The sequence below is a fragment of the Pteropus vampyrus genome, unplaced genomic scaffold (genome assembly GCF_000151845.1).
Source record: "Pteropus vampyrus isolate Shadow unplaced genomic scaffold, Pvam_2.0 Scaffold2, whole genome shotgun sequence".
Classification (NCBI taxonomy): domain Eukaryota; kingdom Metazoa; phylum Chordata; class Mammalia; order Chiroptera; family Pteropodidae; genus Pteropus; species Pteropus vampyrus.
The window spans coordinates 26,910,807-26,927,184 of NW_011888783.1; the positions used below are offsets into that span (position 1 = coordinate 26,910,807).

The 16,378-nt window shown below is 38.1% G+C and overlaps 1 protein-coding gene and 1 long non-coding RNA gene across 13 annotated transcripts in view; one reads left to right on the forward strand and one right to left on the reverse strand.

Annotated features, from left to right (window-relative positions):
* The window catches only part of LOC111738840, a 34,496-nt gene extending 28,140 nt beyond the window's left edge, over nt 1-6,356 (reverse strand). Inside the window, exon 1 of the long non-coding RNA XR_002779986.1 lies at nt 4,594-6,356. This is a non-coding gene — a long non-coding RNA (uncharacterized LOC111738840). The remainder of the gene's footprint in view (nt 1-4,593) is intronic.
* The window catches only part of ITGB6 (integrin subunit beta 6), a 122,161-nt gene that overhangs the window by 75,287 nt on the left and 30,496 nt on the right, over nt 1-16,378 (forward strand). For all 12 annotated transcript variants that reach the window (XM_023529824.1, XM_011358692.2, XM_011358740.2 and 9 more), the window contains one exon: nt 10,920-11,009. In XM_023529824.1, coding sequence (XP_023385592.1) covers nt 10,920-11,009 — 90 coding nt within the window. The remainder of the gene's footprint in view (nt 1-10,919; nt 11,010-16,378) is intronic.

The window sequence follows — 16,378 nt, forward strand, 5'->3', positions numbered from 1 at the left end:
TACTAATTTCTAGCAACTAGACCACCAGAGAAGCAGCATTTTAAATAAAGTAATTGACTTTGAAAGTCACTGAGCAGTGAAAGCCCAGAGCCTAAGGGTGAGCTGAGCTGCCTGACAGAGGAACCAATAAGTGAAATTCTTATAAAAGGCAGAGTCCTTCAAGGCCAGTAAACACTAGGGTTCTTTGATGTTGCTATTAATTTAAATGAATATGGCAATTTTTAAACGTATAGACTTGAAAAAGAAAAGAGACATTTGGATTCTACTTTGTGGGTCGTTTAAGCTCTGAGCGGCAAGAACAGGCCAGGGAGCATGAAGTCATTAACCAACCATCTAAAACAGCTATTGTTGAAGCATTTGAGATTTCACTTCCTGGTAATTGTCATCAGTTTGGCTAAAATAAACTCATAAAAATTCAATAAATAAATAGTAAAATAGCTACTGTCTATGGTAATCGCTATCTACGGTTCTAGTCAAAGGGGGAAAAGGGGACACATGGTCTGACAAAGGCTATAGGTTTGTTATGATACAATTCAAGTACACAGAAACATAGAGTAAGGTAGTGAACATTCATATGCCTACCACCAGATTTCTCAGATCTTGACATTTCGCTTCCATATTTGCTTCAGGTTTTTTTTAAAGAAATAAAACATTTCAGATATAGTTGCCTGTTGTGTAACTGCTCAACTCTGACCCCACCTCTCTCTTTCCTCCCATAGAAATAACCAGGATCTGAACACAGTGTTTATCATTCCCACATTTATTTTTTGTACTATTAAAAATATATGTATATCCACAAATAATTACAGCGTTGCGGCTTACAAGTTTAATTTCATATCATTTCTACTATTTGATTTTTGACTCAATGTTATGTTTTGGGATTTTTTTTTAATTATGGTAAAGTGTACATACACAATTTACCATTTTTACCATGTTTAAGTATATAGCTCTGCGACATTAAGTACATTCACATTGTTGCGGTCAAATTTTTGAAGCTTATCCATGGAGATACATATAGCTCTCATTTACTCTGTTTCACTGCTACGCATATTCCATTAAGTGTATGTACTGCAGTGTGTTCATTCTGCATCTGAGGGCATCGTAACACTTCCACCTGTGCAGCATTACAGATGTTGCAGCCATGTACATCCTTGCACACATGTTCTCTACTGAGGATTCATTTCTGGAAGTAAAGTCCCCAGGTCACTGGGGAATGGCATTCTCAACTCTCCTTGGTGTGTCCAAGCCGCTTTCCAAAGTGGCTGTATCAGTTATTCTCCTGCCAACAATGTGGGAGTGTGACTCCCCACCCCCACCCCAAAAAACCACCACATTATTTGAAAGAAAAAAAAGAGCAAAGATAAAGCAAAGCATAAAGAAGAAAATAAAAATCACTCAAAACTCACCACTCAGACATAGCTAACCATTCTTGACATTTTAGAATAAGTCCTCTTTTTTTCTTTGCATAATTTACATATTTTAACATAATTGGCATCGTATTGTACATATTAAGTATGTTCAAATTTTTTTTGAATGAGTTGATATATTTACAGTCTTAAACTGCGTTTAGTTATAAATGTCACACAATCACTTTAATTGACAAGGATGACATTAGAGAAAATCAAGGTCATTTTACAAAATCCTGAATCTGTGGTTGCTATACTTACAGGATGTCTGCTTTAAAATAAAAGCTAACTGCTTCCCATCAGTAGCTACAGAACATCACAATTACTACATTTTTACTTACTGGGTTACTTCTTTACATATTCACATGATTTGATTACTTTTTTACACATTCATGTATAACTTTCATGATAACTTTAATAGGAACAACAAAATATTTCTAATATTTATTTTCTTATCCCTGCAAGTGCCCCCTTGGTGAGGACTCTAACGTCTGTGACCAAACTCAGCTTCTCCAAAGGCTCCTCTCCATTCTGAGCTCTAAGCTGTATAACTGCCCTTCTTTATGCTTTCTCAAAGGCCCTCAGGATGCAGGCACCCCTGTTTAACTCATTTACCCATCTACCCTCTGAAGCTTTCCTAAGGTATAGTTGGCCACTCTTGTCTGTGTCTGCAAGGCTGGCCCAAATTACTATGCTATGCTAAAAGGAAGCTCACTCCAGCTTGGATCGCCATGCAAGAGTCTAACTGCAAGCAAGCATTCTCCACATGGCAGAGCCTATTAAGCAGTTACATGTGGCATCAAGGCACGAGGAATAAGTTAAACTGACAGCCCCCTGGACCTTAGAAGAGTTTGGGAGTATTATATATCTTAATTTTGTGCCTAATTATCTGAAAGAGCCCTTAAAATGCTACAGAGAAGCTAGTATTAATTGAAATATAATTCAATATCTTGTTCCCCCTGTAGTATTGAATCTTCAAAAAGTAAATAGAAAATTTTGGAATCAGAAAATATTTTTGAGCTTGAACAGTTCGGGCATACTTTATTCATTAATTCAGGCATCGGCATATTTTTTCTATAGGATTGCCAGATTTAGCACATAATATACAAGATGCCCAGAAAAATTAAAAATTTAAATAAGCAACAAAGAATTTTTAGTATAAGTATGTCCCATGCAATATTTGAGACACACTTACACTAAAAGTTTTAGAAATTTTACTAAAAAACTGGAAAAGAGTCGTGTGCAGGGATGGAGAATAATTAAAGGGGAAAGATTGAGATCTTACTTCAAGTATCTTCAGGGAAGACCCCTTTCAAGAAATTATTATGGAGCAGCAACCTGAAGGTTGAGGAGTTTTTGAGAGGGGAAGACATGTGCAAAGGCCCTGAGGCAGTAAGGAACTCAATGCTCACTGTGTTTGAGAAACCGAAATAAGGCTAATCAGCCTAATGGGAGAAAGAGATAAAGTGGGATAGGAAGGCTAAAACCAAACTCTCAGTCTTAAAGGCCAAGAGCAGTAAGCATGATGCTATTCCATGGGCAGCAGGCATTCAAAAACACCACTTTTGTTGTTGAATATAGAAGAGATGTCTTAAGCCTCAACGAAGTATTGAAGTATGTTATAATTGAAGATACCCTCTGAATTAGGGGTATACAGATTTAAAAACATAACACCTTTATTTTCTAAATTGCCACAGCCCTTCTTGGACAGACCATTCTGTATCAGTCATTCTTAAACTTTGGTGCTCATTAGAATTGCCTAGAGAGCTTTCTAAAATGACCAATGCCCAGGCCACGCCCCAATCCAATAAATCAGTACTTCTGGGCCTGAGATCCAGATATCATCAGTGTTTTTAAAAATATCTCCTAGTGCATCCAAGCACCTGGAGAGCTTTTTAAAAGGCAAACTGATCCAGGAGGTATGAACTGGGCCCTGAGACTCTGTACTTCTCACAGCCCCCAGATGATTTTGATGCTGCTGGTCCATCCACCACACTGCAAGTTATCAAGGGCTAATACCTCTTTAGCAGTCCTCGTGTATACAACACACACCTGCTCTCTCTTTTCTGCTCCCCTTCATCGTGTTCCTACCAGTCATCCTTCAAAGTTTTATTACCTGCCATTGGGTCTGCAAAGCAAAAGAGCATGCTAATGAACCTAACATCGCTTCCCATTTTAGAAGAGCTTTCTGAAGCTTTGGGATTTGCATTTGTGAGCAAAGGTCTGCAATTCCTCTCAAAAAGCAGGGTAATCTTATTAAGAGATGATCTGCTGTATCCTCAGTAACAAATACTCCATGTAGCCTCTTTGTTCTCGAAGTCTCCATTCTCCACTGCCTCTCTGTACTTGTTTGTCTGAGAACAATCACACATGGTGGGTCCATTTGTCTTTTCTTATCACTCTGTTACTGCTGCCGAGCACTCGCTCAGCTGTGCGCTACAGCTTCTTGGCTGACAAGATAATTACATTCTGGGGCAGACTGGGAGAAAGACAGGTAGTGCTTGAAAGTTCTGAAGCTGACTACTAGTCATCAATGGTGCAGACTTCAAGATCAAGCACCTGATCTAATTAACACACTCCCATCACTGCCTACCTGACTATGGAATGCTGACAATTGAAAGCCCGAAGGCAAAGCAGATATCATGCAACCCAGACATTCAAGCTACCTTGTGCCAGAAACAATTACATATTCTTTTTGGAATCTTGGGTGTCCTAGTAACACAGTCGAGCCTGGGGGTAAACTTTTGCATAATACTGGGAGCCATGCATTTACCGATAATGAACAAGAGAACCAGTGGAATAAAACCTCACAAGAATGAAAGACCTCACGGCAAGAAAGCTTTCTGATTGCCTTCACAAGGACTTATTTTGTGAAAGCCAGCCCACCCCTAGCTCTGGAAGAAGCACACTGTTTGACAAAAGCGAGGCTTTTCCAGCAAAGAGCTGTTTTCCTTTGACCAGACATATAGCACAATACAGTTCCCCAGGAAATTTTTTTTTTTTTACCCTATGGTTTCACTACTTCCTACATTTCTTTCAAGATGTAGCCTTTCAGTTTGAAAGTGATTACAGGCACAACCCTTTTTCTTCTTTTCTTTTTGCTTTGGGTAGGAAAATGTTCTGTAATCTCTAAGCCCCTATGTCTAAATATAAGGCACTGTTATCTTAACTTTCTAATGAGACTCACCCTCACCAGCTGTTGGCATTTGAGCCATTTCTTGGCACAGCCTGGTGGAGCAGAGCGAGCACTGGCTTTGGAGCCAAGACTTGTTTCTAACACTTATCAGCTCTGTGACTGGGCAAGGTACTCATTTCTCCAGCTAAAACGAAGAGTTTAAAGGTTAAAGAAATCAAAAGAACCCTAGCAGAATGTTATGGGTTAAATTGTGCCCTCCCCCCCACAAAAAAAACATGTTAAATTCCTAATGCCTAGTACCTCAGAATGTGACCTTATTTAGAAATAGGGCTTTGCTGATGTAATTAGTTAAGGTAAGGTCATACTGGAGTAGGGTAGATGTTTAATCCAGTGAGACCGATGGCCTTAGAAGAGACACAGAGACGGAGTCACAGGAGGGAAAAACAGCACGTGACAATGGAGACAGAGATTAGAATGATTCATATTCAAGCCAAGGATGCCAAGGATTGCCAGGGACCACCGGGAGTTAGAAAAAAAACAAGGACAAATTCTCCCCTTCAGGTTTCAGAGGGAGGGCGGCCCCGATGACACCTTAATCTCAGACTTCTGGCCTCCAGAACTATGAGACAATTAATTTCTGTTTTTTGTTTTTTGTTTTTTAAGCTGCCCAGTTTATGGTACTGAGTTATAGCAGCCCTGGAAACAAATATATCCACTTAACTTACTCTTACTCATTAACCTCTCTCAGGCTCACCTATGACATCTCTAGACCAGGACAGTCATTGCTGGGTACCTGCCACCAGTGGCCTGGTGAAGAGATCTGATCCTAAGGTAGAGCATGGTGGGTGGGTTCAGCTCTACTACTTCCTGATTGGATGACCTCAGGCAAGTTAACTAAATTCTCTAGGCCCCAGCATCTTTGCAGTAAAACAAGGATAATAATGGTACCTAAATAACAGAGCTTCTGTGAAGAACGAAAAAGATGACACTGCCGATTACGAGTGTTAACTCTAGCAATTCTTCCCTAGATGATGTTAGGAGGAGAGTTCTGGGCACCTTTAGACCTGTCTACAGTGTGGGCTCATTGCGCCAGAATAAGGAGATTAACAGAAGAGATAAAAAGCAATGTGGCCTCCCCCTCAGGCATTCCTGCCGCTTCCCCAAGGATGTCCCAGAGACCTCATGACAACACATGCTCCAGGAGCTTGGGTATCTGAGAATGTGTCAAAAGGCAGGAGGTGCTTCCCCAAGGAATATGTCAGGAAGCTTGTGAGAATCTTTCCATATTGTTGTGAGGACCCTTGAATTGGTAACTGCGGCTCCTGAGGAAGGAGAGAGATTCAGAAGGAGGCAGGCTGTGCTGTGAGTGCTGAAGAGTTTGCCCAGTGGAGACATTTTTTGAGTTCATCCCCAAGTAGAAGGAAACCAGGTAGAAACTGATTACTCCTTGTGGCCAAACACCTGACAGATCTGAGACTTTTTAAGAATTACCTGCACTTTCCCGATTTAGGTGACATCTTGATTACCCACAAGCATCATCTTGACGACAAGGAGAATAAATGTCTCTCTTTGCATTTGTTTGTCTCAATAGAGTTATATATCACTGGTTCATTTCTGTTGTGTGGATACATCTAGGAGTGGAACTGCTAGGTCATAAGGTGTGTTCATGTTCAGCCTTAGTAGCTACTGCCAGTTTCCAAAGAAGTTTTACCAATTTAGACTCCTACCAGAAGTGCATAAGAGAATTGTAAGGTTGTTTTTTGTTTTTGTTTTTTTTTTTTTAATTTTGGCCCTTCTAAGAGAATCATACAGGCATCTTATTGTGCTTTTAATTTATATTTCTCTAATGATTTAATAATGTTGGACCCTTTTCACATATTCTTTTGCCACTTGCATATCTATTTCTATCAAGGTGTCTTTTCCTTGTTGATATGCAGAAGGTGTTTCCATAGTCTGGCACCAAATCAAATGCATGTATTACAGATATTTTCTCCCACTCAATGGCTCCTTCTCTCTTAAAGGCATCTTTTCAGAACAGAACATTTTAACTTTAAGTCCTATTTATCCATCTTTTTGTTTATAGGCAGTGCTTTTGGTATTATACTTAACACATTTTTGTTTCTCGTCAGGCAACAAAGATAACCCCCCTGATTTCTGTAGTGATAAAAGTCAAGATAGTGGTTAAGCTTTTAGGGGAGAGATAATGACTGGGAGGCAATGACCTTGGAATAAAGGGAGAATTCCAAGGTGCTGATTATGTTCTATTTCTTGATCTTGGTGGCAGTTACATTTGCTTGTTTACTTTTTAAGTATTCATTGGATTGTATACTTATTACTTATAACACTGTACATGTGTTATAACATGTGTGTTATACTACCTTTAAAGTGTGTGTGGAGGGGGAGAGAATGCACAAACAGGAGCCACTATATGAAGAGATAAAAGGGAATGATGAAAAGAATACTGTGTGAAATTAGAGAGATATTTGCGAAAAGATTCTGCAACATCATAGATTGTCATTCTATACAAGCCAACCATTTAGTAAACGTATTTTACCAAAACACAGTAAGTATAGTTTAAGATCAGAAACACTGATATCAGTTAATAATATAACACTGAAAATAAATAGTGCCGAGCATAAAACCCCTTGATATTAGTGAGGATTCAATGAAGAGTTAAGCAAGCACAGAGCCTAAAGAGAAGCAGCAGGTTGCTCTAAATATTTGGTTTTACAAATTATTTATTAAAATGTGGCTAGCAGATATATGGCAAGTCAACTTTTGTTTCCCACCCTCCGATGAGAAGCATGAGTGGCGTGGTCTGTACAAAATGGTAGCTAATGAGTCTGAGATGGTAAGGAGCCTTTGAGATGAGAGCAGAAATGTCAGAAGTCTAGCATATAATGGTCCAGGAGAGTCACCATCAAAGGCAGAAACCAAATCAAAATGCCCAGGAAGGAAACAGTTAATACGAAACCACAACCGAGAGCACAGGCTCTGAACCTGAAGATGAGATTTAATGCAACAGGACGCACAGTCAAAGTGGGAAGGAAGGTCAATGTCAGGAGCCATCCCTTCTATGGATAAGAACACCAAGATAGCACCAAAAGCAGCCAAGGGTCTGCCAAGGCCCTCAGCCTGGGTCTTTGTTAAGAAAAAGCCAACCAATGTCCTGTCCACGGCCAGCAGGTATGTGTCTGCATGGTTCTCTGACCTTAGCCAAGCAGGCGTGCACATTTGACAGCTGGTTCTGGCAGCCAGACGCCGAGAGGCACCAAACTTGCAGATAGTCTCTGAGAGGAGCTCAGAGTGTACAGGTGTGAATTCGGTCCCTTTCTTCTGTATCCTTTGTTGCCTGCCCGCTAAATGACCCTCTGTTCATTTCTTATCTTCTATTCTTGACAAGCAGAAGATTTCCCGAGAGCAAATACAGGCTGAAAACAGTTTTGGTATCCCGTTGGCTGAGGCGTAATGGGTATTTTCCACAAGCACTGCATCAAGTGGCCTCCAGATTTTGGGTTAATTCTTGGTTAACAAAGCCAAATCCATCCACTTCCTAAAGCATAATCATGATCCTGCATGTGGTATGACATTTGGCGTTTGGCTATTAGGACAAGTGGTTTAGCATTAATTTTAGTTGCTGATTGCCACTAGAGCGAGAGTAGAAAGGAGTTGGCAGTCGTAGCAGTACCGAGTGAAAACACTGACAATTTTGTAGAGGAAAACTATTAATTAATTCCTTGATACTGATCCCCCTCCCTGCAAGCATTTCAAATAACTAACTAGAACCATGGGCAATTTGGTGTCCTGATTTAATACTGTAAAAAAATTACACTTTAAATTTTGTAGTGTTATGATTACTGTAAATATCATGTGTCAAATGCCTTTCTTTCGTTAAAGCCCTAAAGTGCTATTATAAATTGTCCTAATTAAACATGTTTAATGTTAGAAAAAGGATGCTTTTGCATGCTTGGATGTGATAAATTATATAGCACTGTAACTATAAAAGATGACTCTTGAATATTAGAAATTATGAAGTCTAAAAACATGATGTTGCATGAGCTGATGAGAAATGCAAACTCCTATGCTTGGACTTGAATTTCTTGGGCTTGAATCCCCTGTTATCTGTCCATGGATTATCCTAATTATAGATTTTACTTCCCTCCTCTCCATCATGCCACCCAGGAGTTCCTGAGGTTGATTTTCTCACTCATGTTTGCAAGGTTGGTTTTTTCTGATTGCCTTGGTGTTCTTAACTACCTTCATCAAGCCCTATTTATTTGTTCACTCTGCCTTCATCTCAAAAAAGATTTCTTATTTGACCAAAGGATAGCAGTTTCATGCAAAGTTAAGAGCCTTGAAATTCTTTTTCAAAAGGATCTAAACCTTTCCTTGTCAAGCTCTAACGATTACCTCTGCCTTCTCTTCTGGGACCAAATTTATACACGTTCTGGCTCCACTTGAGTGAAATTCAAGTTCCTATTTAGGTATTCGCTGTTAACCGCAGGTCTCATGCTTCACAGCCCTTTTGACATGTGTTTATTTGAATAGGTAAATCGATGAACTGGTGCCTTTCCCGTGCCTTTCCCGTATTTGAGAAGTTCTACCTGACTCGGGGAATCGGAGTGGAGCCCGCCTTCACTGGGCAGCGATGTGGAGCATGGAGCAATGGGAGGAATGTTACCTGGATTCCTGCCCACAGCCCCTTTAATAATAAAACAGCCTCACGGCAGAGTGACAACTGACACCTTTAAGAGTTCAGACCATCGACTTCAAACTGAAACACTATCATGATCATAAGTGGAACATTACAAAACCCACAAATTAAAACCAAAGCCCATCTTTTTAATAGAAGAAGTGTAGAAAGCTTGGACTTAACCCAGGTACCCACCTCCAGCAAGTGCTCAGGACTCCCAGAACACGTTCGTGTTCTAACATCACCCTGGCTTTGTTTGTTTCTCCGCTTCGTCCTGCTTGTCCTGATTTATTTATTTAGTATCACAATTATAATTAATGATAATTATTAATTCTAATTAGTTTTGTGTATTTCCTAAGCTATTTGTCTTCTGTGGAATAAGATAAGATATCATTATGTTTGAACTACAGGAGATGCCCTGAATCCTTCACTCAAAGCTTATTTCTCTTTTCTATGTACAATCTAATAAATTCAGTCATCTGATTTCACAACACACAACAGCTTAGAAGACCGCAGCTGACAAAAAGAGTGTTTCTCTCTTCTTGATGTCTCATAGTATATTAAGCTTACTTATTAGATGTTGTCGATGCAACAGTAAATGAATAAATGAGTGAATTGGCAGGGGAGCGATAACTTATAGCTTAACAAGGAAACAATAGAAACTATTTAAAAACAAATAAAAGAAGCAAAAGCATAGCCGTTGGGCCTACTTGGTATGGGTGTGATCTACCCATGGATTTTTAAAAGCCTTTGATGATTATAAAGCTATAGTTAATATTGATAAGTATGACTATTTCCTCAAGAAAAAAGTCAAAGTATGCTTGAGAGTCTTAATTTAAGAAGACAGGGAAGTTTACTGTATACTTTAGTAAACTTTTTATTTGAAAATAGTTTTAAAACATAAAACTTAAAGGCGAGGTAATTTTCGACTGTCTATAAAATACCCTTCTTTGAAATGCCTCATCCCTGGCCATGTGGAGTGTTGGTGAACTCATCTCTTCAGGTGGAAATGACATCTCAAGAGAAGCAATGTAGGTGGAGGATGCGAATGGTTTGGAGCTAGGTTCTGACTCATTCAATCGTGTTGAGTTCTGGGTGATTCCAACCAATCCCAGCATGTGCTGACATCCTAAAAGAGTGCTCATTACCACTAGGAAAGGGCAAGTTAACAGTAAGCATTCAAATAATTCGCTCCTTTCCTCCATCAAAAGCGATTGACAGTTAAAACCCTTGGACTGAATGACTTACACAGAAACTTGATAGTGGTGACGGGCCGTTTATACCAAACCTCGGATTCCACAATGTTATAAAAAAGAGAAGATGGCTCCTGGTAGTATGCTCAGAATTTTTTGGATAAAGAATGCTCCATGACAAGAAGATATTATATAAGGTTATGATTATTTGAGACTTGATTCCTGCCGTGATATAAACCACAGCCCTAGACCGAGGCAGTCACTGACACTAGATTTCCCCAGTGGCAACTCTAGCTGGGCCATTTCTCGCTTGAGTGCAGGAAGCTGAATAAGGCAGAGCTGCAGTCTCAGGAGAAAGGCCTGTTTGTTATCAAGAGCCTGTCTCCCCCAGCCAGTTAAATAAAGGTGATCTCAACCTACAGGCCGAACCCCACACTTAACATTTCTCACTTACAGCGAGCAAAGATTGACATATTCTTTTTTGTTTACAGAATTATGCAAAACTCATTCCTGGAGCTACAGTAGGGCTACTTCAGAAAGACTCTGGAAACATTCTCCAGCTGATCATCTCGGCTTATGAAGTATGATACTTTACAGTTGGCTTATTTTGTTTTTTATTTCTTTGGTATTCAAAAACTAAGATGTGTTTTAGGCAGTTAACTGCATTTTTATTTGTTGGTAGAGAGAGTGCTTCATGCAGAAAATCTCTTTGCATTAATGCAGCCAATATATACATTTTGTTCACTTTATTTGCAGATATCCTCCCTGAGAAGTGGTGACAAAGGTAGAAAAATCATACCCCTGAATATAGAGTTGAGGTTGTTTTTATAATAATAACCAACAGCAGTGTTGTCACCTGCAAAATTTTAATTCTACTCAAAAGGAAGAACGAGTCATAACCCAAGGAAAAAGACACAAAGCGTACTAGGAGTACCACTTTGTAGATTCTCTTCTTTTGGGAACCAGGGAAATTTTCCATTGGAGATTTTACACAAACACACACACTTTTTTTTTTTTGCCTTGGCTTTGTAAATTAGTACTTGAGAAAAAAATTGTTCCCTTAAAATGAGATACATACTTACAGGGTCTCTATGTTCTTTTTTTTTATCTCCATTTCATAACTCAATTCATCAGTGATAGATGGCCAGTTGCCAACACTTTTTTATTTTGGTTCCTAAATATTGTACCCCATTCTTGCCTTTGCTTACTAAGAAAAAATACACACGCGCACACACATGCACTCATGCACACACACAATGACAGTGATGAAGCTCTAAATAAGGACAGGAATTTAAAAAGTAAATTTTTATAACGCTTTAAAGCTCTGAACAGTAGTTACATAATAACAAATGAATTTCTAATTTTCGATGTTTTAAAATTACAACTAAATCTGATATAATATAGATATATATCTATGCCAATACTTAACATATACTGAACCAGTGTTCCTTAAGTAAATGACATTTTAGAATCATCTTGGAAACTTTTTAAAAATTTAAAAAAGTATGTCCAGATTTCTCTCACAGACATCTTAGAACTTTAAGCGAAGGAAGAGCTACGTATTTTGAAAAAACTCCCTAATAATTTTGACATTGCCCCACCAATTTTGAAACTCACTCTGCGTGGGAAAAGCATAGTATTCTTTCTCAAATATATTTCATTTCAGAATAAAATACAGATGTGTTCATTAAAATTGGAGGATGTTTTTATTTTTTCACTCATATCCTCAGAAACTTCAGTTTTCATAGTTCACATGAAAAATTAACCACCACATTAGCTCATGCTTGCAATTCTTCCGGACAGGAAAGCTTGTCAATGAAATACTAAAAACCCTTCTTCCCCCTTATGCAATAATTAAAATTTTTAATGTGTAAAATCAAATAAAATCACACAGCAATCATCATCTAATTAGAACACACTCGGTTTTCTTTAAGTCGGCACTCTCAAAAGTGTTGGTCACTAGCATCTTCAAAGGAATTAAGCAAATTAGAAAACAGTAAATTATCAAAAATATTTTCCCCTCCTGTCCGACCAGCCTCCTCCATGTCTGTGCTTGCTCAGTCAGAGATTACGTCTCACTTTATGGACTCAAATCACTCACATAACCTACAGGGTAGTTGAAATCACATTTGAAGTGAATCTCGTGCCATTTTACTGCTTCCAAATACAGAGACGTGTCTATTATTCTCATACTAAATAATCTTGCTCTGGAATTATAACTGAAACTTTGTGATTCACTGGGTGAAATATGCAACAGATCTTGGCACTTGTTCAAATTATTTTTCTATTTGTTATTTTTAAATGTATCCTAAAAGGGCTTTAAAATATGGGGATCCATAGACTGGATTTCTTTTTAGTTTATAAAGAAAAAGAGTAGGAAAGAATGTATCGAGAGAAAACAGAGAACGCTTCTGACTGACTTCTAGTAAGGCAGAGGCAATTTGTTTATAATTAGTGACTCTGAGCCACTGCTCAATATTTTACAGTGCCATATTGACATTAAAAAAACTCTTAAATGCCAGATGTGTATTCATCTGACCATCATTCACTAATTTCCTTCCTTCCCTAACCACATAATAAAAACTATTGAGATATTAATGCTCTCTACATAATAAAAACTGAAATATTAGTGCTCCCGAGGGAATTTCCTTTCCTGGCATTTAAACTTCAGAAGGGAAGTGACTTGATTTGTTTTGTTTTGCCTGATTCATAGTAGATGCTCAATAAATAAATGAAAGATATGATAAAATACACAAATAAATATTTTATCTTTTGGGAAATTTACATTAAAATATTACTGGTGAAATTTGCAATATGATATTTCATTTATACCAATATTGAGATTTCCTTCATTTTGGTCAAATTATGTCACCCACTATTGCCTAATTGTGGTCATCTACAGACTTTCAGGCCATATCCCTCATTTCTCATTCAGCTCCTGATTCACTGTGTCACTGTTTTCAATACTACACCTGTCTTAATCCTTGATGATTTCAGTCTAAGTGTGTGTGTATGTATGTGTAAGTGTATATATGATGTATATGTATACACGCACACACACACATATATATATACACATATATACATATATACATATATATATTCTTACTCATACCCTGACCTTTCAGTTTCTTGAACCCTGGTCCTAAAATGACCTCACCCCCTTCCCACTTAATTACCCTTTCATACTTTCACTCTTTTGTCATTCCTTAAACCTTACCATTGCCAGTAAATTCTTTCATAATCTCAACTACATGCAGCCCATCTCCTGACCTCCACTTCCTGTCTTTTCAGCTCACTGCTTGCTAGTTCCCCTAACATTTCTTTCAACCCATTAGGATCTCCGATTAATTGACCCCACACCCCTTTGTTACAGTTCCTCATCCTCTTGATGTTTTCTCTTGCCAGGAACCTCAGCTTAAATTCAATTGTTATGGTCATTCCTTAGACACACCCTCAACTCCCCTGCCCCTTATTGCTCCTCTGAGCTTGCTTGAGCAGCTATGGTCCTAGTTAAATCCAACTGTGCTCTCACTCTGCTGAAAGATAACAGGAAAAACATATGCTCATGCTAACTGGTCTCACTTTAAATTCATGATCATGGACCTCAAGCAGGTCTCAGCAATCAGGCTGTATTATATTAGTTGGAAATTCAGGAGAGTAACCAGGACTCTCTCAGACATACTTCACAGATAGTTTTCTCCTTCTCAATTGATGGTAATTCCATCTTTCCATTTGTTAGGGCCAAAAAGCTTGAAACGATCCTTGACTCACCCTCCCCTCTTTCTCTTACACTATAAATTTCAGCCATTAGAAAATCTCATTGGCTCTATCTTCAAAATTATTTAGAATTTAATTCAGTCACTGCCTCCACTGCTTGCATCCTGGTCAGAGCCACCATCTTCATTCACCTGAATTAATGGGAAACCTCCTAAATGCTACTTCTCATTTCTACCTTTGGTTTCCTACATTGTTTTCAACAAAACAGCTAGAATTTTGTTTTAAAAATATTAAATACGTTCATATCACTCTTCCGTAGATAACTCTGTTTGCTCTTTTTATATAGAGTACAAGCTGAATTCTTCATAATGGACTGCTAGGCCCCTCCCAGATCTATTCCCCTCCACCCCCTTACCTGTCTGACTTCACCTCCTGTTGCTCTCCTATCCCTCTGCTCCAGTACAGCAACCCTGGCATCCTTGCTGTTCTGTTCCCAGAACAAACCATGTTTGTTCCTGTCTTGGGGTCTTTGCATTGACTGTACCCTCTTCCTGGAACACTTTTTACAGACATCTGCAGGGCTAATTTTTCCTCAATTCCTTGAAATGTCCCCTTCTTAATGAATCCTAATCTACTTTAAAAACAAAGACAAAAACAAAACAAAACAAAAAAAAAAAACTGCAGCCTACAACCCCTGCACACACACTCTCTTACTTTTCATTATCCCACCCTAACTTTTTCCGTAGCATTTATCACCTTCTAGTGTGTTACACAATTTTCTTATTTATTAAATTGTTTCTTTTCTGTCTTCCCACACTGGAATATAAACTGCAAAAGGTCAGCTTTTTTAATGTTTTCTTTTGTTGTTGTTTTCCAAGCACCTAGAACAGTGTCTGGTACATAGTGGACATTCAATAAATATTTTCTGAATGCTAAACTTATAATGTAACTAGTTGAAATGAAACAGATTGAAATAGTAAATTTTAATGCTAAATTGGCAGAATTTGAAATCTTAAAACATGATGGGAATATCTTTAGGACTGAGAAATGACATTTCAACCTCTGATGAAAACCGTATTCTGAAAAGTTAGCCTGTGTTGATCTACCGAAAGAGTGACAATATGGGAAAAATACAAAAGCAGAGAAAAGGAGTGACTTAGAATTTACAGCCAGCAAATTAGAATTTGGAGGAGGACAAGGTCATCTTATTAGTCAGTTGGCAAAATTGTACTTAAGGAAAATTTGAAGCTAAATATGTTTTTAAAATCCCAGCAATGAAATAGATATAAGGACTCAAATCCTTTTAGATGAACTAAAGTATAACTTAATTCATAATATTTTACAATTTATTTATATTTGATTTGCTTTTATTTTTAGTAATTTGGTTTTGTCCCCTAAATACAGACTTTTTAAAAAATCTTTTTCCGACTTCAGTTGACAGTCAATGTTATATTAGTTTTAGCTGTACAGCATGGTGGCTAGACATTCATAAACTTACAAGTGATCCCCCTGATAAGTCTAGAAACTTCCTGGCACTATACATAGTTATTAAAATATTATTGACTATATTCCCTATGCTGTACCTTATATCCCCCATGACTATTTTGTAATTGCCAATTTGTACGTCTTAATCTCTTTACTTTTCCACCCAGCCTTTCAACTCTCCTTCCATCTGGCAACCATCAGTTAGTTCTCTGTATCTATGAGTCTATTTCTGTTTTGTCTGTTTGCTTATTTTGTTTTTTAGAGTCTACGTATATAGTAATATCACATAGTATTTATCTTTCCCTGTCTGACTTATTTCACTTAACATAATACTCTTCTAGGTCCATCTATATCGTTACAAATGGTAAGATTTTATTCTTTTTATGGCCAAGTAATATTCCATTGCATACAAACACCACTTCTTCTTTATCCAGTCATCTATTGATGGACACTTAGGTTGTTTCCATTTCTTGGCTATTGTAAATAATGCTGCATTGAACACAGGAGTGCACATATCTTTTCAAATTAGTGTTTTGGGTTTCTTGGGATAATAAAGTAGTTCTAGGTCATAAAGCCTGGGTCATAAAGCAGCTCTATTTTTAATTTTTTGAGTAACCTCCATACTGTTTTCCATAGTGGCTGCACCAATTTGCAATCCCACCAACAGTGCACGAGGGTTCCCTTTTCTCTACATCCTTGCCAACACTTGTTGATTTGTTGGTGATAGCCACTCTGACTGGTGTGA